Source organism: Rhinichthys klamathensis, unplaced genomic scaffold, assembly GCF_029890125.1.
Source record: "Rhinichthys klamathensis goyatoka isolate OS25496 unplaced genomic scaffold, OSU_Roscu_1.1 h1tg000050l_1, whole genome shotgun sequence".
Taxonomy (NCBI): Eukaryota; Metazoa; Chordata; class Actinopteri; order Cypriniformes; family Leuciscidae; genus Rhinichthys; species Rhinichthys klamathensis.
The window spans coordinates 4,850,624-4,866,082 of NW_026606596.1; the positions used below are offsets into that span (position 1 = coordinate 4,850,624).

The window sequence follows — 15,459 nt, forward strand, 5'->3', positions numbered from 1 at the left end:
CGCTAAGCATTTCTTAAAAGGAATCACAGTCAAATACAGAAAGGTAGCCAAGCAGCAGACAGACATTTATATATATATAGATAAGATATTCATAGTCAAACAGACAGGATTGGCATTCCAGTATCATTACCGACTGATTGGAATTACAAGCACAGAAAAGTACAGTCAGATGTGGGGAGGGGAGGTACTCTAATGACAGTAAGTATCGTCTGTTATCTTTCAAGGTTTAAAGTGATTGGAGAAAAGGAAAGAATGTGTAATCGAAGGGGAAAAACACAAAAATATGCACATAGTCCACAAGCCTTAAGCTACGATTGCGTGTCTTCAGAAGTTCTGTAGTATGTACAGTTTGGTTAGTCAATGATCTTGAACACTACACTGGATCTTTTTTTTTTTCTATCGTCTTTTTTTTGCTTTTTTAAAAAATACTGAAACATTCCTGTAACAGCCAGCCCTTGTGGCTCTAATGTTTGTACAGACAGGTTACACATTTTATATACACTGTGGTGGTGGTGGTTGGTGCAGAATCCCTCCATCTAAGATCCATTCAAGTACAGTGTTGCGCTGAAGTTAGTCATTAGTCTTTCCACATATTCATTCATGTTTTCCACCGACTCAAACTCTTAGCACGTTCACTTTGACCCAAATCAATCTCTGATCTTGACCTTACAAAGGCTGAGATTTATCTTTTCTGATCTTTAAAAAACACTGTTTACATTACTTGCAATTCCAAAGGATTTTTATATACCACGCTAACCGGAAATAATAGCAAAGAATAGTCAAACGGTGTTAACCTAACATTCAGCTCTGCTTAACTGGCTATTAATGAGAAGACTGAATCTATTTTTAAATACCATGCCAACAGTTCAGTGTCTCACCATCTGGTTTTAGACAAATGTAAATGTATTCTCTTACTCCGAAAACATCATCCTCTTTGGACTGCATAGTTCAGCTCAATACTCATTGCAGTCAAGGTAAGAGTTGTGGCACATTATGTTAAAAAGCCTAACAGCATTTCATTTTGTAACCACAAGAAGCATCTACTTTGCTTTGAAAAGAACACAAAAAAGCCTAAAACATGACATTTGAGGGGAAAAAAAATTAAAAGAAGAAATGCGTGTTCTCTTCTTGTTTTAGTAATGCTATTTACAGGACAGAGTTATCTGTCGAAGAACGAGCTTCAGGAATCTGAACACATCTCCTTTCGTTCAGTCATTTTTCAGTGACAGGAAATGCTTGATTTTTTTTTTTTTTTTTTTTTTGCGGGGTTATTGAATAATATATTGTAATAGAATTCAAAATCCAATTAATAATAATAACAATAATTAAAAAAAGGTCAATCTAAAACAAACAAATGAAAAACTCACAGACATAAACATTGAATCTTAATCTTTTGATTCTTTGACCAAACCTGTGGACACGTTTTGTGAGGAGAGATGCTCAGATCCCGGCAACATATTTCTGCAGCTCTGATAGTGCTTCCCCGTGTGCCTTACTTCTTGTCTTTCTTGGTGGGCTTCTTCTTGCTGGCGGGCGTCTGAGCTGCTTTGGGGACTTCGGCGGGGGGCAGGGCCTGAGGAGGGGGAAGGGCCTGCTGGGGTACCTGTTGCTGAGGGTTGGCCGTGAGGGTGGCGGTACTTCCCGGGATGTACACGTTCTGGCGGTACTCTGGGCCGTACTGTAGATTGTAGCGAGGGCCGAGAGTTGCAGTGGCTTCACTTGCTTCTGAGAGCAACGGTAGGGTGAGAAAGAAAGAAAAACGGCAAGAAGAAATAGGAGGAGGTATAGAAGAACAGGAGAGAGAGATGGGAAAGGTTAGAGATGGGTTGGTTCGGCACAGAGCTCATAATTCAGTCACTCAGGAACCGCATTGCAGCTTCTTCAGTGACCTGCTTCTGCCTGCCCATCCCCCATGCATTATGAATGCCGTAACATCGACATGCATCTCATACTCAGCAACACTCTTTCAGGAACAGAATGAATGTGTACTGTATACAAGAATAGAACGCACTATTTTCACAGTTCTTGTCAAATGCATTGCACTGTGACATTGTCCTCTAATGGTAGTGAGAGTGAGGCAGGTCTGCCTTTGTTCCCACAGAATAAATCTGATTCCCACCCCCCAAATTCACAACATGTCAAAGCTGTGGTCAATTTGACATGGACCCACCCTTGTGAAAAAACAAGTGCACTTAATTGTCTTGAATGTGGATTTTTAGTGTACTCTATATAAGGCCACTTAAATGTTTCATGTTTCTTTACACACTCTTAAGTACACTTTTTAAAAAGTGCACTTTGTAATCATGTAAAATTAAACTTACATTTTAATACATACATCACACTTTAAAAAAGGACACTTATTTTGTGTTGACAAACAGTATCAAGTATTTGATTACAATTTTAACGGTATAGTGTTTTTCGAACATACTGTGCATTTAAACTTGATATATTTTATAATATGTAAATACAAATATATGACATACCAGTTTTTATAGAAATGGCACTAAAGTGTATTTTAGTTTACCATAAATGCTTGTCATTACATTCGACAGTACACTTTAACCATTTTTCAAAGACAATAGAAGTAATTACGAAATTACATATAATGTATACTTAAGTGGGACAAAAAAGGCACAAGCTAATTGCATTTAATATAAATTTAAATTATAATATATTTTAATTTCATTGCCATTTACAATGCAATGAAGTGTCCGAAAACATTGCATTCAGTTTGTACTTAAGTAAAGTATTTGAAAGTATTTCATTTCCATAATAAGCCTTTTAAAAGAACACTAAAGTGTTATTGTATCTAAATGTATCTCTAAATAAACGTACTAAGTACAATTACATTGCCTTACAAGTTTGATTTAATCAGACTAAAACAATTAGTCAAGAAAACGTTTTATTCTGACTAAAATCATACCAGCCCGGTGTAAATTTGAACTAACAGATCTATAATGTGATAGTAGCTCGGCTTCATCTAGCATGTATATATGTGAACATATAGTTGATGATGCTCTTGAGATTCTGTGTCTTAGAAAGACTGCATTCATCTTGGCTAGAGAAGAACATCAGCACAGTGTTGTTGTGTTGACTGCAGCTGCTGAGAGGGAGAAAGTCTCCTTTGTCTCTTTACACTCAATTAGTTTGACTCTATAACAGTCAATAAATTGCGAAATCCATTGTGCCCCAGAAGCTGCTCTCTCTCTCTCTCTTTCCTTACATCACCCAGTTACTAGCGCTCTTCAGAATCTGATCTTGAGGACTGGTGGATCAAATACAGTTAATGTGGATAGTCTTTCCTCCTTTACAGACCAGCATGTGTTTGGATGCTGGTGGGCTGATTTGCCCCCGGCGGGTTGCTCAAATAGCTTAACCAGCAAGATTGTCATGAAAATTTAGCTTGTTAAGCTGATCAGCCAGAAGGGCATTTTCTTCTTACAAGCTAAGTTTTGCTGGTTCAAAAGTTAAATATGTGAAATATAGCAAAGGCTAAATGTGCTTTCTCCCCATGTTCTTATTCGCTCTCTTTGGAAGGCAGTTTTATAAGAGAGGGAGTTATAAGTGAGATTGAGATTCACCGTTGGCTGCCGCCATCAGAGCCTGGAGCTGTTCAGCTTCGGTAGGGGGGTTGGGCCACGGTCCTGTTCCCGCTATCACACCAGGGCCGGCACCTGCCTCGTCAGGACGCACTCCAGCCCTACACAAGAGAGAACGGGGTTAGTGACTCGACATGTGCTCACACACATTCATGGAGCTTTTTTCTCACATTTTACCTCTCGCACACATATGAGAACAGCAGCCACCAAGTTTGCTAGCATAAACGCACCCGGTTCATTAGCTGAGACAGCCATTTTGTGTGACAGGGCAGGACAGTGCAGTGCAGTTCAGTCAGAAAATGGAGGCTAAAGTCGACAGAGCCGAGGTAAGCATGATGTAAACAGACAGATGAGCTGATCAGAATACTTTTTTTGGGTCTGTTTACACCATGTGGCATGACAACACATACACTTTGCCCTTTGATTAAATCACAACGAGCTTTATTTAAAGGGATAGTTCACCCCCAAATTAAACTTTTCTCATTTAGTCAACCTCATGTTTTTCCAGACCTCTAGGACTTTCTTTTTCTTCAATGAAACAGTGGAATTCAATGGGGTCCAGTGTTTGAAATATCTTGTTTTTCTAACAAAGCTTATACGGGTTTGGAACGAGATGAGGGTGAGCAAATGATGACAGAATTAAAATTTTTGGGGTGAACTATACCTTTAAGTATATTTCTTGTTATTACAGGCTGCCCAGTTTCAAAATGTCATATGAATAAAAAGCTGGTTTTTTTTAGCTCTCTCTGCCCACACAAACAGCTAGCGTGGTCCGTACACGAGGACAGAAATAATTCTCTACTCTTTAGGGACAGACTTCACAGACTTGGCTCTACAAAGCCAAAATAAACCAAATTGGAACAAACAAGTTTAGCACAGGTAAACACAGTGCGATGGCAACCCGCAGAGCAAGATGCAACGAACAGCTATCAGCGATACACATACATCCAAAAGCCTTATTCTTTAATGAACGGAACTGCATGTATAATTTGCGTTTACATATATATATGTTGGAACAGACTGGACACAGCATGTCGCTGGAAGCTGCAGGACACGACCTAAACACAGCACTAGAAGGCCACACACCAGGTGAAGCCAAACGCTACCACACACTAGCCTTCTCTTCGCCTTCACTCTACCTGGACTTCTCGTATGGAGTCCATCTCTGCTGCAGGGTGTGGAACCTTTGTTGACTGAAAGATAAGCACAGGAGCATGCAGCTGTCACTCAATCGCCCCATGTCCAGTGAGGACGAGACTGACCAGAGCACATGGATGGGTGTTTCCTTCAAGTTTAAACCTTTAAACCACGTTGTGTCTCACAGTTGGTTAGCCTTTGTATGTTTTTTTATCTGATGATAGCTGTCATAAATAATATATCTGGTGTTTTTGCAAGATTTTTTTCACGTGATTTCTTTTGCAGGGTTTTCTACACAGGATTCTTTTGCAGGGTTTCCTTTGCAGGATTTCTTTACAGGATTATGGAACAGTGGTGACTTGTCATTGGGATCTATAATATTAATAATGGCAATAATTACAGTATTTTGGACTAAATGTAGGGATGAAAACACAGACGAAGGAAATTTTTAAAATCTTTTCAGTTCTAATCTACATGCTTTTGTCAATGAGTATTATCTCCTTAACTCTTCTGGCTGACTAACTTCAGAAGATGGCGACCACTAAAGATCTGGGCACTCAAATGTTCCCTGATCTTGTTCTGTTGTTATGCTCCGTTATCTCATTCCAATCAGACAGATTACATTAAAACTATTAATAAACAGAGAACGTAATACCACGTGGATAATCTCAAATGTTATTTAAAGGTTTTTGCGAGACAAGTAAATTGAATCCAACACTCACCCGCTTGGTCCGGGTCTCTGGTTTGGAGGAAATCGCCAATCCGAGTTAGGTGGCTTTTGCTGAAAATAAGAAGAAAAGATATTTGTCAAAATCTTGTTTGGCACAGAGATTAATATGCACTAGTTGTATGTTCTGGAGAGCAGGTCCCTCCATCCTGTCATAGGAGGTTGTACTTCTGAAACACAAATTTGTATTATTGACATCAAAGTACACTTTGAAACACATCCTCCGTTTCTCCTCAGGACTGTTTGAAACTGCAACCTTCGCCAGAACATAAAGAAAAAATAGTAGTGAGAAACAGAGTAACAAAGAAGAACATAGGGTTGGAAATAGGTTGAGGGAGAGTGTGTGTGAATAATTGAAACTTCGATCATGTCGCCTTCACGCATGAGTGCGTGTGCATGAGGAAAATACACACAAGTCTGTATTAAACAAAATATCAGCTCACCTCTGGGTGGATTGTGGATAAATCCTCTCCACAATATTTCATCATTTTGCCTTATTTGTATCCCACACAATTATGCTGCATGTCCCCACACCGGGTTGAGCCATTATGTTGCAAGAGGTTATTCAAGGCATGTGCAATGTCACAATGATCTTCTAAACTCTAGTGCAGAATTCACAAAATACAGTCTGCTGTTTTGGACTGCATAGCATGCATACACCTTTATCCAACTGCTTCTATTTCTAAATTATAATGATTACAAAAGTCAGCTTCACCTTACTGCAGAACATTTGACTATTTTTAATCATAACTCTTCTCAGGTTCATATTGTTGAATTATCCGCTGTGTCATTGGGCCTGGAAATAGCTCTGAACATGGCCTGATTATTAATACACTTGGCATTACAGGGTGCTTTGTCCAAAAAGTGAGTCATAGAGACTGAAGCCTGCGTCAATAGTAATTTATGGACATATACAGTACAGCATGATTGTCATGTTACCACAAACACATGCAGCTTATTAGTCAAATTAGTCAAAGATAACAGTAAAGACATTTATAATTTTACAAAAAAATTCTATTTCAAATAATTACAGTTCTTTGGAACTTTAAATTGTCAAATCAAAAATATTTCTCGAGCACCAAATCAGCATATTAGACTGATTTCTGAAGGATCATGTGACACTGAAGACTGGAGTAATGATTTGCCATCACAGGACTGAATTATATTTGGACATATTAAAATAGAAAACAGTTATTTTACATTACTCTGCATTTACTGAAGACGACTAAAATATAGTAGTGGGAGGAGCATAAGAGATTTCTTTCAAATACATTTAAGAATCTTACCAACCTCAAACTTTTAAAAGATAGTGCATAATATTTCCTGAAACTCTCACCTTCATGAGTGAGTGAGTGAAGAGTCTTTTTGACAGCCGCATGCTTAGATTGCTCTGTGGCGCCTTAACAAACACAAAGTCACTTCTGCTGGAGATGGTGGAGAAACCAGGAGTATATGTGTGTTTGTGGAAATCCCGAGAGGCCCCCACGACCTCCATGTATCTAACAGGACCGTCAGTATTTAGCTGCAGGTGGAGGTCATTGTGTTGGTGCTCACGAGATGCGTGCTTGAAACCAAGTTTTTGCATGAGGCACATAATGTAACCATGGTGGCCGAGCCAGCGCACTGCTAAAACAATGGTAGCCAGGAATGAGACCGCAATAATGAAGGATAAAGTGATAATAAGATACAAAGTGAGGTCAGGCCCAGTTGGTCTTTTGGAGTTAGAGCTCCTGTGTTCAGAAGAGGCGTCTGAGGCTTTTTCAGCCATGGTGACGTTAACTACCACGCTAGCGGAGAGAGAAGGCCTGCCGTTATCTTTTACAATCACAGTGAGACTAAAGACAGATTTGTTGTCCTCTGCTGTAAGTTTACGGGCTGTACGCAGCTCTCCGGTATGTGCACCTATGTGAAACATTTCAGCATCAAGGCCTGAGATTCTGTAGAATAACCAGGCATTGTGGCCACTATCACCATCCACAAATGTGATGCGATTGACTAGGTATCCGATACCGAGTGTGCTATGTACTAAAAACTGCAGTGTCCCATCAGATGGGGGTGCAGGGTATATAAGGACAGGAGGGTGATCGTTCTGGTCTTTAATAAACACATGCACTGTGGTGTTGGAGCTTTGACCTGGAGTTCCTCTATCAAGAACCTGCACCACAAATTGAAACGCATTCAGTTGCTCATAATCAAACTTTCTCATAGCATATATATGTCCACTATCTGGGTTAATATACACATATGAAGACACGGACATACCGAGAGCCTCGCTCTCCAGAATCGAGAAGGAAACTGTAGAATTCTCCCCCACATCTGGGTCTGATGCAGTCACGGACAGAAGGGGAGCATTTGGGGCATTGTTTTCAGCTATGTCTACTGAGTAAGAAGGCTGTGAAAACACTGGGGGGTTATCATTAACATCTGAAAGACGTAACACAAAAGATTCCTGCGAGGAACGAGGCGGGGAACCAGAGTCTGTGGCTATCATGGTGATGGTGTATTCAGCCAAAGCCTCTCTGTCCAGCTGGCCATCGGTCATTAAAGTGAAAAGCCCCTTATATGGCGAACTCATCTTGAAAGGCAACCCATAAGGGATGTGCACACTCACTTCACCATTTTTCCCTGTGTCTTCATCTCTGACTTTGATGAGGGCTATGACAGTGCCTGAACTCACATCTTCAGAGATTACAGGGGAAACCACATTAATGGTGATAGCAGGGGTGTTGTCATTCACGTCAATAATCTCGATTTTGATGTTGCACGAACCCTCCATGGGAGGTATTCCTTTGTCCCTAGCAAGAATAGTGACGTCATACACGTTAGCGAGCTCGTGATCGACTAGTCCTGTAACTCTAATTTCGCCAGTCATAGAATCCACGCTAAAGAGTTTCAAAACATTATCAGGGGTGTATTTATCGAACGTGTAAGATATTTCACCATTTTGACCATGATCGGCATCGGAGGCATTAAGAGTTGTAACTAATGATCTATGAGGTGAATTTTCAAAAAGCGTGACTCTTTTTGTAGGATTATTAAAGTGTGGCGCATTGTCATTGACATCTAAAATATTTATAAAAATGGCACTATTTCCAGACTTTTCTGCACTTCCACCATCAACCGCAGTTAAAATTAAGCTAAATTCACTCGTCTTTTCTCTGTCAAGAGGCTTGTTTAAGACTAAAATTGGGATTTTACTTCCGTCACTTTTAGTTTCTACTTTTAGGATAAAATAATCGTTTTGACTAATAAAATAAGCGCGCAGTGAATTCACACCCACATCAGGGTCATGAGCACTTTCTAAACGGAACATCGTTCCGGGCGCAGCCGCTTCTGAAACTTCCCAAGAAGTGTCTCGGCTTTGGAAAAGTGGCGCGTTGTCGTTAACATCCACAATTTCTAGCGTAACGCTGTGCATTTCCAAAGGATTTTGAAGAGAAACCTGGATCCGAATGTGACAATGTAAACTTCCTCCGCACAGACTCTCTCTGTCCATTGTTTGCTTGACCACCAAAGCTCCAGATGTCAGGTCTACGTCAACATATTTATCGTTAGATTCCGAGATTATTCGCATCTCCCTTAGAAGTATCACTTGAACGTCCATTCCTAAATCTTTAGTCAAGTGTCCAACAACAGTTCCTGGTTTAGATTCCTCCGCTGTGGAATATAAAAGTTCCGAAGCGTGCGTTCCAAAACACAAAGCATTAAGAACAATCCACACTGCAGCCCAGTCCAAAGATCTCTGAAAAAGCTCTTTACTCTCCATTTTTAATTGAGTATTTTCACTAGTAGCTATAGACTCCTTCGAGATTTTAATTTATGCATTTCCTAGATGCGTTTATCTTAAACGTTTTGTTTTGTATTCATCTCCAACATTGGTTGTAAGTTTCTAAAATACAGCTCTTGAGAGCAACAAGTCTGGGAGGTCTTGGAAAAGAGTGAAAAGGGGTGGGGTTAAAATCGTGCGTTTCTATTGGAGGAAAGTTACTTCGCTCAGACAAAAGCACATATGGCGCTATCCAAGGTGCTGAAAGCAGCGTCACTATCACTGTTACTTATACTGAATGTACAAACATGGACTTTAAATTACATTGTTTGACTTAAAACAAGTGTGTCTCACCTGTTGGCTCTCGAACGTCCACGCGCTGTCTGGTAATGACGCATCAAGCACGTTTAGCGTGTCTGTAAAGTTTGTGGTGCTGCTGGGCTTAACGAGGGTGAGATCACTGAATTCTGACATTGGAGAGAGATAGGAGCCAAAGGACTGACTCTGAGACATCATGTCTCCTCCCAGAACCTCCACATACTTAATGGGCCCGTCAGTGTTGAGCTGGATCTGCAGGTTTCTGTTGGGGTTCTTGTATCCAGAATCAGTTCGCCTGATACAGCAGCTTGAGCCGCCTCTACTGCCTCGCGCACATTTCACCAGTAGGATGAAAAATGTCACCAAAGACAACAAAGACACAGCGGCTAAAGAGATGATCAGGTATAAAGTAATTTTTCCACTTTTTTTGCTAGGCTCTACGTTTTTCTTATAATAGTCTGAGATGGGCTCGTGAAATCCGTCCTCTATCAGTATATCCACCGTAACCGTAGTGGAAAGCTCCGGGCTTCCATTATCCTTTATCTCTATCATCAGTCTCTGAGAGGAGTCATCCTGCTCTGAAAGAGCGCGTTTAGTCCTCACCTCTCCCGTGTGTAATTTCACACTGAACAGTGACGCGTCCGTGGCCTCCGCGAGCCTGTAGAAGAGCCAGGCGTTATGACCCGAGTCCGCGTCCACTGCTGTTACCTTAGTGACGAGATGTCCTGCTTTAGCAGAACGGGGCATCCTCTGATGAGGGACAGACCCCATGGATGTGGACGGGTAAATGACAGCAGGAGCGTTATCGTTCTGGTCCAAAATAAAAACATACACTGTGGCGTTGCTGCTCAGAGATGGAGAGCCATGATCTTTAGCCTGAACGATGACCTCAAACACTTTTATTTTTTCGAAATCAAATGAATGCATGCTAAATATGCTTCCATTGTCAGAGTTTATGTACAAATACGACGATATTGGGGTATCCCAAACTTTAGGGTTCTCAATAGAGTATGATATTTTGCCATTTACGCCGACATCAACGTCTTGGGCGGATACTGAACAGATAATAGAGCCTGGGGTGTTATTCTCTCTTATGTAGACATGATACACGCTATCAGAGAACTTCGGGGAATTGTCGTTAACATCGAGAATTTTAACTGGAATTATTGTTTTGCTACTTAAAGGCGGCGAGCCTGAGTCAAATGCAGTGATTTCTACGTTATACTCCGGGAACGTTTCGCGGTCTAAAACACCGTTTGTGACCAACGAATATTCATTTGAGAAAGAAGGTTTTAAAATAAATGGAAGGCCAGACTGTGTCTGTAGTCTGACTTTTCCATTGTCACCAGAGTCAATGTCCCGTGCGCTTATTAACGCTACGACTGTCCCGCTTGGCGCGTCCTCGCGCAAAGGACTCGGTTTAGATGTAAGCAATATCTGCGGTGGATTGTCGTTAATATCAGAGACTTCTATTTTTACCGTGCAATGGCCCTCCATTTCGGGGACACCTCTGTCTCTGGCACGTATCTCAACATTGTACATAGGAGTGGTTTCATAATCCAACTCTCCGTTTAGAAACATTTCTCCGGTTTTCTCATCGATGTGAAACAATGAGCGCAACGCATCAGACATGTGCTCGCCTAAGGAATATTTTATCTCTCCATTTGGGCCTTCGTCCAAGTCTTTTGCCTCAACTTTTAGAAATGTCGTGCCTTGTTTACTGTTTTCAGCAATAGCTACTTTGTAAACATTTTTCTCAAATACGGGGTTGTTGTCATTGATATCCAGCACGGTGACATTAATTTGTGACGTTCCAGATCTAACCGGGTTCCCTCCGTCTATTGCAGTTAACATTAGCTGATGCATCGGTTTCTTCTCGCGGTCCAAATGTTTATCCAGTACTAATTCGGGTACCTTTCGGCCATCACCAAGATCTTTTATTTTTAAACTGAAACATTCGTCTTTACTCAAAGTATACGATTTCAAAGAGTTACTGCCTACATCTGGGTCTACTGCGCTCTCCAAAGGAAAGCGCATACCAGGAACACTAGATTCTGCTATTTTTAAAATGCTGTCCGTAGACTGAAAATGCGGGTAATTGTCATTAATATCCTGTATTTCGACTTCCACTCTGTAAAGTTGTAAAGGGTCCTCGATAACGATTTGAAGAGGTAACAGACAATTTGCGTTTTCGCCACAAAGGATCTCTCTGTCGATTCTCTCATTAACCACAATCTCTCCTCTGCGTGAATCCAAGCTGAAATACTGCTTACCTGATTCAGAGGCTATTCGCAATTTACGGTCATACAACTCAGATATTTTCAGACCTAAATCTTTTGCAATATTTCCAACAACAGCGCCCACATTTAATTCCTCTGGAATTGAGTAGCGAGTCTGTCCTTCTGTCGTACTCCACAAAAGAAGAAAGAGAAAAAAGAAGAGCAAATAGTGCCTCCACCATCTCGATGCCACCCTCGTTTTCATTTTGATTTACAATCCGGACGATTCACAGTGCTGATAAACAACTAGGGATCCCAATACACGATGACAATTTAGGTTGTCCATTATGTCTAAAAAATATGTTGAAATCCATTTTATCGGAGCGATTAGAGCATCCCTCGCCTCCGCTTGCACTGAACGTTGTGATGTCAGTGGGGGAGGGAGTAGATCTCTTTGTGCAATTCTGCATGTGATTGGTGTAGGCATAAGTCGCAATAACCAATAGCAGATAACTGCCTCTTAAAGGCACCAGCACCTGCTGTCAAACTCACAACAAACAACCTTGCAAAGCCATAGTTTATTTATGCTCTCTGTATATATTATATATATTTCTATATTAATTATATAAAGCTAAATTCTTTGGGATTATTACTTTGCAATAATGTTAAAATTTCAGCATGATGTTTTATATCTGGACGTATATATATATATATATATATATATATATATATATATATATATATATATATATATATATATATATATATATATATATATATATATATATATACTGCATATATGTATGTATGTATTTTTATTTTATTTATTTTTTATGATTTCTGACAGCTCAGCTCACCTGTTGGCTCTCGAACGTCCACGCGCTGTCTGGTAATGACGCATCAAGCACGTTTAGCGTGTCTGTAAAGTTTGTGGTGCTGCTGGGCTTAACGAGGGTGAGATCACTGAATTCTGACATCGGAGAGAGATAGGAGCCAAATGACTGACTCTGAGACATCATGTCTCCTCCCAGAACCTCCACATACTTAATGGGCCCGTCAGTGTTGAGCTGGATCTGCAGGTTTCTGTTGGGGTTCTTGTATCCAGAATCAGTTCGCCTGATACAGCAGCTTGAGCCGCCTCTACTGCCTCGCGCACATTTCACCAGTAGGATGAAAAACGTCATCAGACACAACAAAGACACAGCGGCTAAAGAGATGATCAGGTATAAAGTAATTTTACCGCTTTTCTTGTTGGGCTCGATAGTTTTCTCTCTATAGTCTGAGATGGGTTCATGAAACCCGTCCTCTATCAGTATATCCACTGTGACTGTGGTAGACTGGATCGGTTCTCCATTATCCTTTATCTCTATCATCAGTCTCTGAGAGGAGTCATCTTGCTCTGAAACAGCGCGTTTAGTCCTCACCTCTCCCGTGTGTAAATTCACACTGAACAGCGACGCATCCGTGGCCTCCGCGAGCCTGTAGAAGAGCCAGGCGTTATGACCCGAGTCCGCGTCCACTGCTGTTACCTTAGTGACGAGATGTCCTGCTTTAGCAGAACGGGGCATCCTCTGATGAGGGACAGACCCCATGGATGTGGACGGGTAAATGACAGCTGGTGCGTTATCGTTCCGGTCCAGAATAAACACATGAACAGTGGCGTTGCTGCTCAGAGATGGAGAGCCATGATCTTTAGCCTGAACTACGATACTGATTAGTTTAATTTTCTCATAATCAAATGAGCTCATGCTGTAAATAGTTCCGTTCTCAGAATTGATATAAAAATAAGATAATGCTGGAACTTGACTTGAACTTAAATCCAAAACTGAGTAAGTGAGTAGAGCGTTTTTATCTTGATCGATGTCAGATGCAGATACAGAAAACAATGAAACACCTGCTAAGTTATTTTCCTGTATATAAACATTATATGAGGTCTGTGAGAACATTGGATGGTTGTCATTCACGTCAAGTACTTTTACATTTACAGCCTTTGACGTCTTTAATGGTGGAACACCAGAGTCTATGGCCAGTATTTCTACATTATATTCAGAATGAACCTCACGGTCTAATAATGAGTCAGTTATCAACGAATAGTGGTTATCGAAGGAGGGTTTCACTTTAAAGGGAACTCCCGGAGAGATAATTAGCTCAATTTTTCCATTATTACCGGAGTCCAAGTCTTTGACGGTAATCAGAGCCACCACAGTTCCCACCGTTGCATTTTCAGGCACAGGGCTCGGTAAAGATGTTAATATAATCTCTGGAGGGTTGTCATTCTCATCTATAATATCTATCTGAACCGATGACTGTCCCTCGAGCTCTGGATTCCCTTTGTCTTTAGCACAGACATCAAACGTATACGTTTTTTTAGTCTCGTAATCTAAATTTCCAATGACTGTTATTTCACCGGTTTCAGCGTTTACGGTAAACACATTTCTTACAAGTTCAGGCGTGTGCGCACCGAATGAATACTGTATTTCACCATTAGGACCTTCATCCAAATCGGTTGCTTTTATTTTGATCACACTTGAACCAACAACGGCGCTTTCTAAAACAGATGCTTTGTATGCAGCAACTTCAAATTTTGGTTCGTTGTCGTTTATATCTTGCACAATTATTTGTAGTAAAGATGTGCCAGATTTGACCGGATTGCCGCCATCTAGAGCTGTTAATATTAGTTTGTGTATAGACTGTTTTTCTCTATCTAAAGGTTTTTCAACCACAAGTTCAGGTACCATTCTTCCATCTTTTAAAACTTTAACATTAAGACGGAAAAAATTGTTACTGCTAATTGAATAAGTCTTTAGGCTATTGCTGCCAACATCGAGGTCCTCTGCACTTTCAAGGGTAAATCGTGCGCCGGCAGCAGTCAGTTCATATATTTTTAATATGGCCTCTTTAGTATGGAAGTTTGGTGCATTATCATTTATATCTTGTATTTCTATTTCAACTTTATGTAACTGTAATGGATTCTCAATAACGATCTGCAGTGGCATCAGACAACTGGCGCTTTGTCCACAGAGCGTTTCTCTGTCTATTCTGCCATTTACTACCAGATCACCCTTCCCCGAATCCACACTGAAATACTGTCTATTTGATTCAGATGCTATCCGTAACTTACGCTCGGCGATATCTGAGATGTCAAACCCAAGATCCTTTGCGATATTCCCAACGATAGATCCTTCCTTTAACTCTTCAGGTATTGTGTAGCGAATCTGAGCTCCAACTGTATTCCACAATAGAGAGAAAGCGAACAGCCAAAGCGCTGCCCATTTCCACCCTCTGATCCTCCTGTGTCTCATTTCTCTGTTGCGCTTGATATTCCCATCAACAAATCTTTATCTTATATCCATAGACAATCAGAATGCTGGTCTCCATTTTCAAATAAACATCTACTCAACGCATCTTCGTTGTGGTGATCAGCCTCATAAAGCGTTCATGTTTCCTCTCGCTCTACAGCTCATCATTGTACTCCTCCTCTGGCTGGGGGAGGGAGTAGATCCCTTTGTATGGTCTAAAGCACGATTGGTACAGAGCTCAACCCTCACTCATCCAATCGATGCCTTGGTGGTTTTTAAAGGCATAACCAGCCCTCTGTCGTTTTACGGCATCTAGTGGAGAACAGTGCGGTAAAATGTGCAATCCAGCTTATCTCAGGCTGATTCAGCAACTTAGACAGGCAAATGTTTCTGT

At 40.8% G+C, this 15,459-nt stretch overlaps 2 protein-coding genes across 22 annotated transcripts in view; both read right to left on the minus strand.

Annotated features, from left to right (window-relative positions):
• Positions 1-681: 681 nt before the first annotated feature.
• The window catches only part of LOC130082924 (protocadherin gamma-C5-like), an 89,293-nt gene continuing 74,515 nt past the window's right edge, over positions 682-15,459 (minus strand). For 8 of the 21 annotated variants that reach the window (XM_056247861.1, XM_056247860.1, XM_056247862.1 and 5 more), the window contains exons 2-4: positions 5,459-5,517; positions 3,582-3,700; positions 682-1,725 (exon numbers count right to left, since the gene is read on the minus strand). In XM_056247861.1, the coding sequence (XP_056103836.1) occupies positions 1,493-1,725; positions 3,582-3,700; positions 5,459-5,517 (411 nt within the window). In that variant the 3' untranslated portion in view covers positions 682-1,492. Of the gene's footprint in view, positions 1,726-3,581; positions 3,701-4,738; positions 4,793-5,458; positions 5,518-6,799; positions 9,486-9,583; positions 12,209-15,459 lie in introns of those variants that run through there. The other 13 variants (XM_056247853.1, XM_056247852.1, XM_056247854.1 and 10 more) reach the window with 7 other exon arrangements.
• LOC130082931 (protocadherin gamma-C5-like) lies at positions 12,614-15,267 on the minus strand. Its single transcript, XM_056247871.1, has one exon. The coding sequence runs from the start codon at positions 15,066-15,068 to the stop codon at positions 12,615-12,617; it is 2,454 nt and encodes an 817-aa protein (XP_056103846.1). The 5' UTR covers positions 15,069-15,267; the 3' UTR covers position 12,614.

Excerpts from the sequence above, each read along its gene's own strand:
- LOC130082931 (XM_056247871.1), bottom strand. The coding sequence starts at position 15,068 with ATGAGACACAGGAGGATCAGAGGGTGGAAATGGGCAGCGCTTTGGCTG.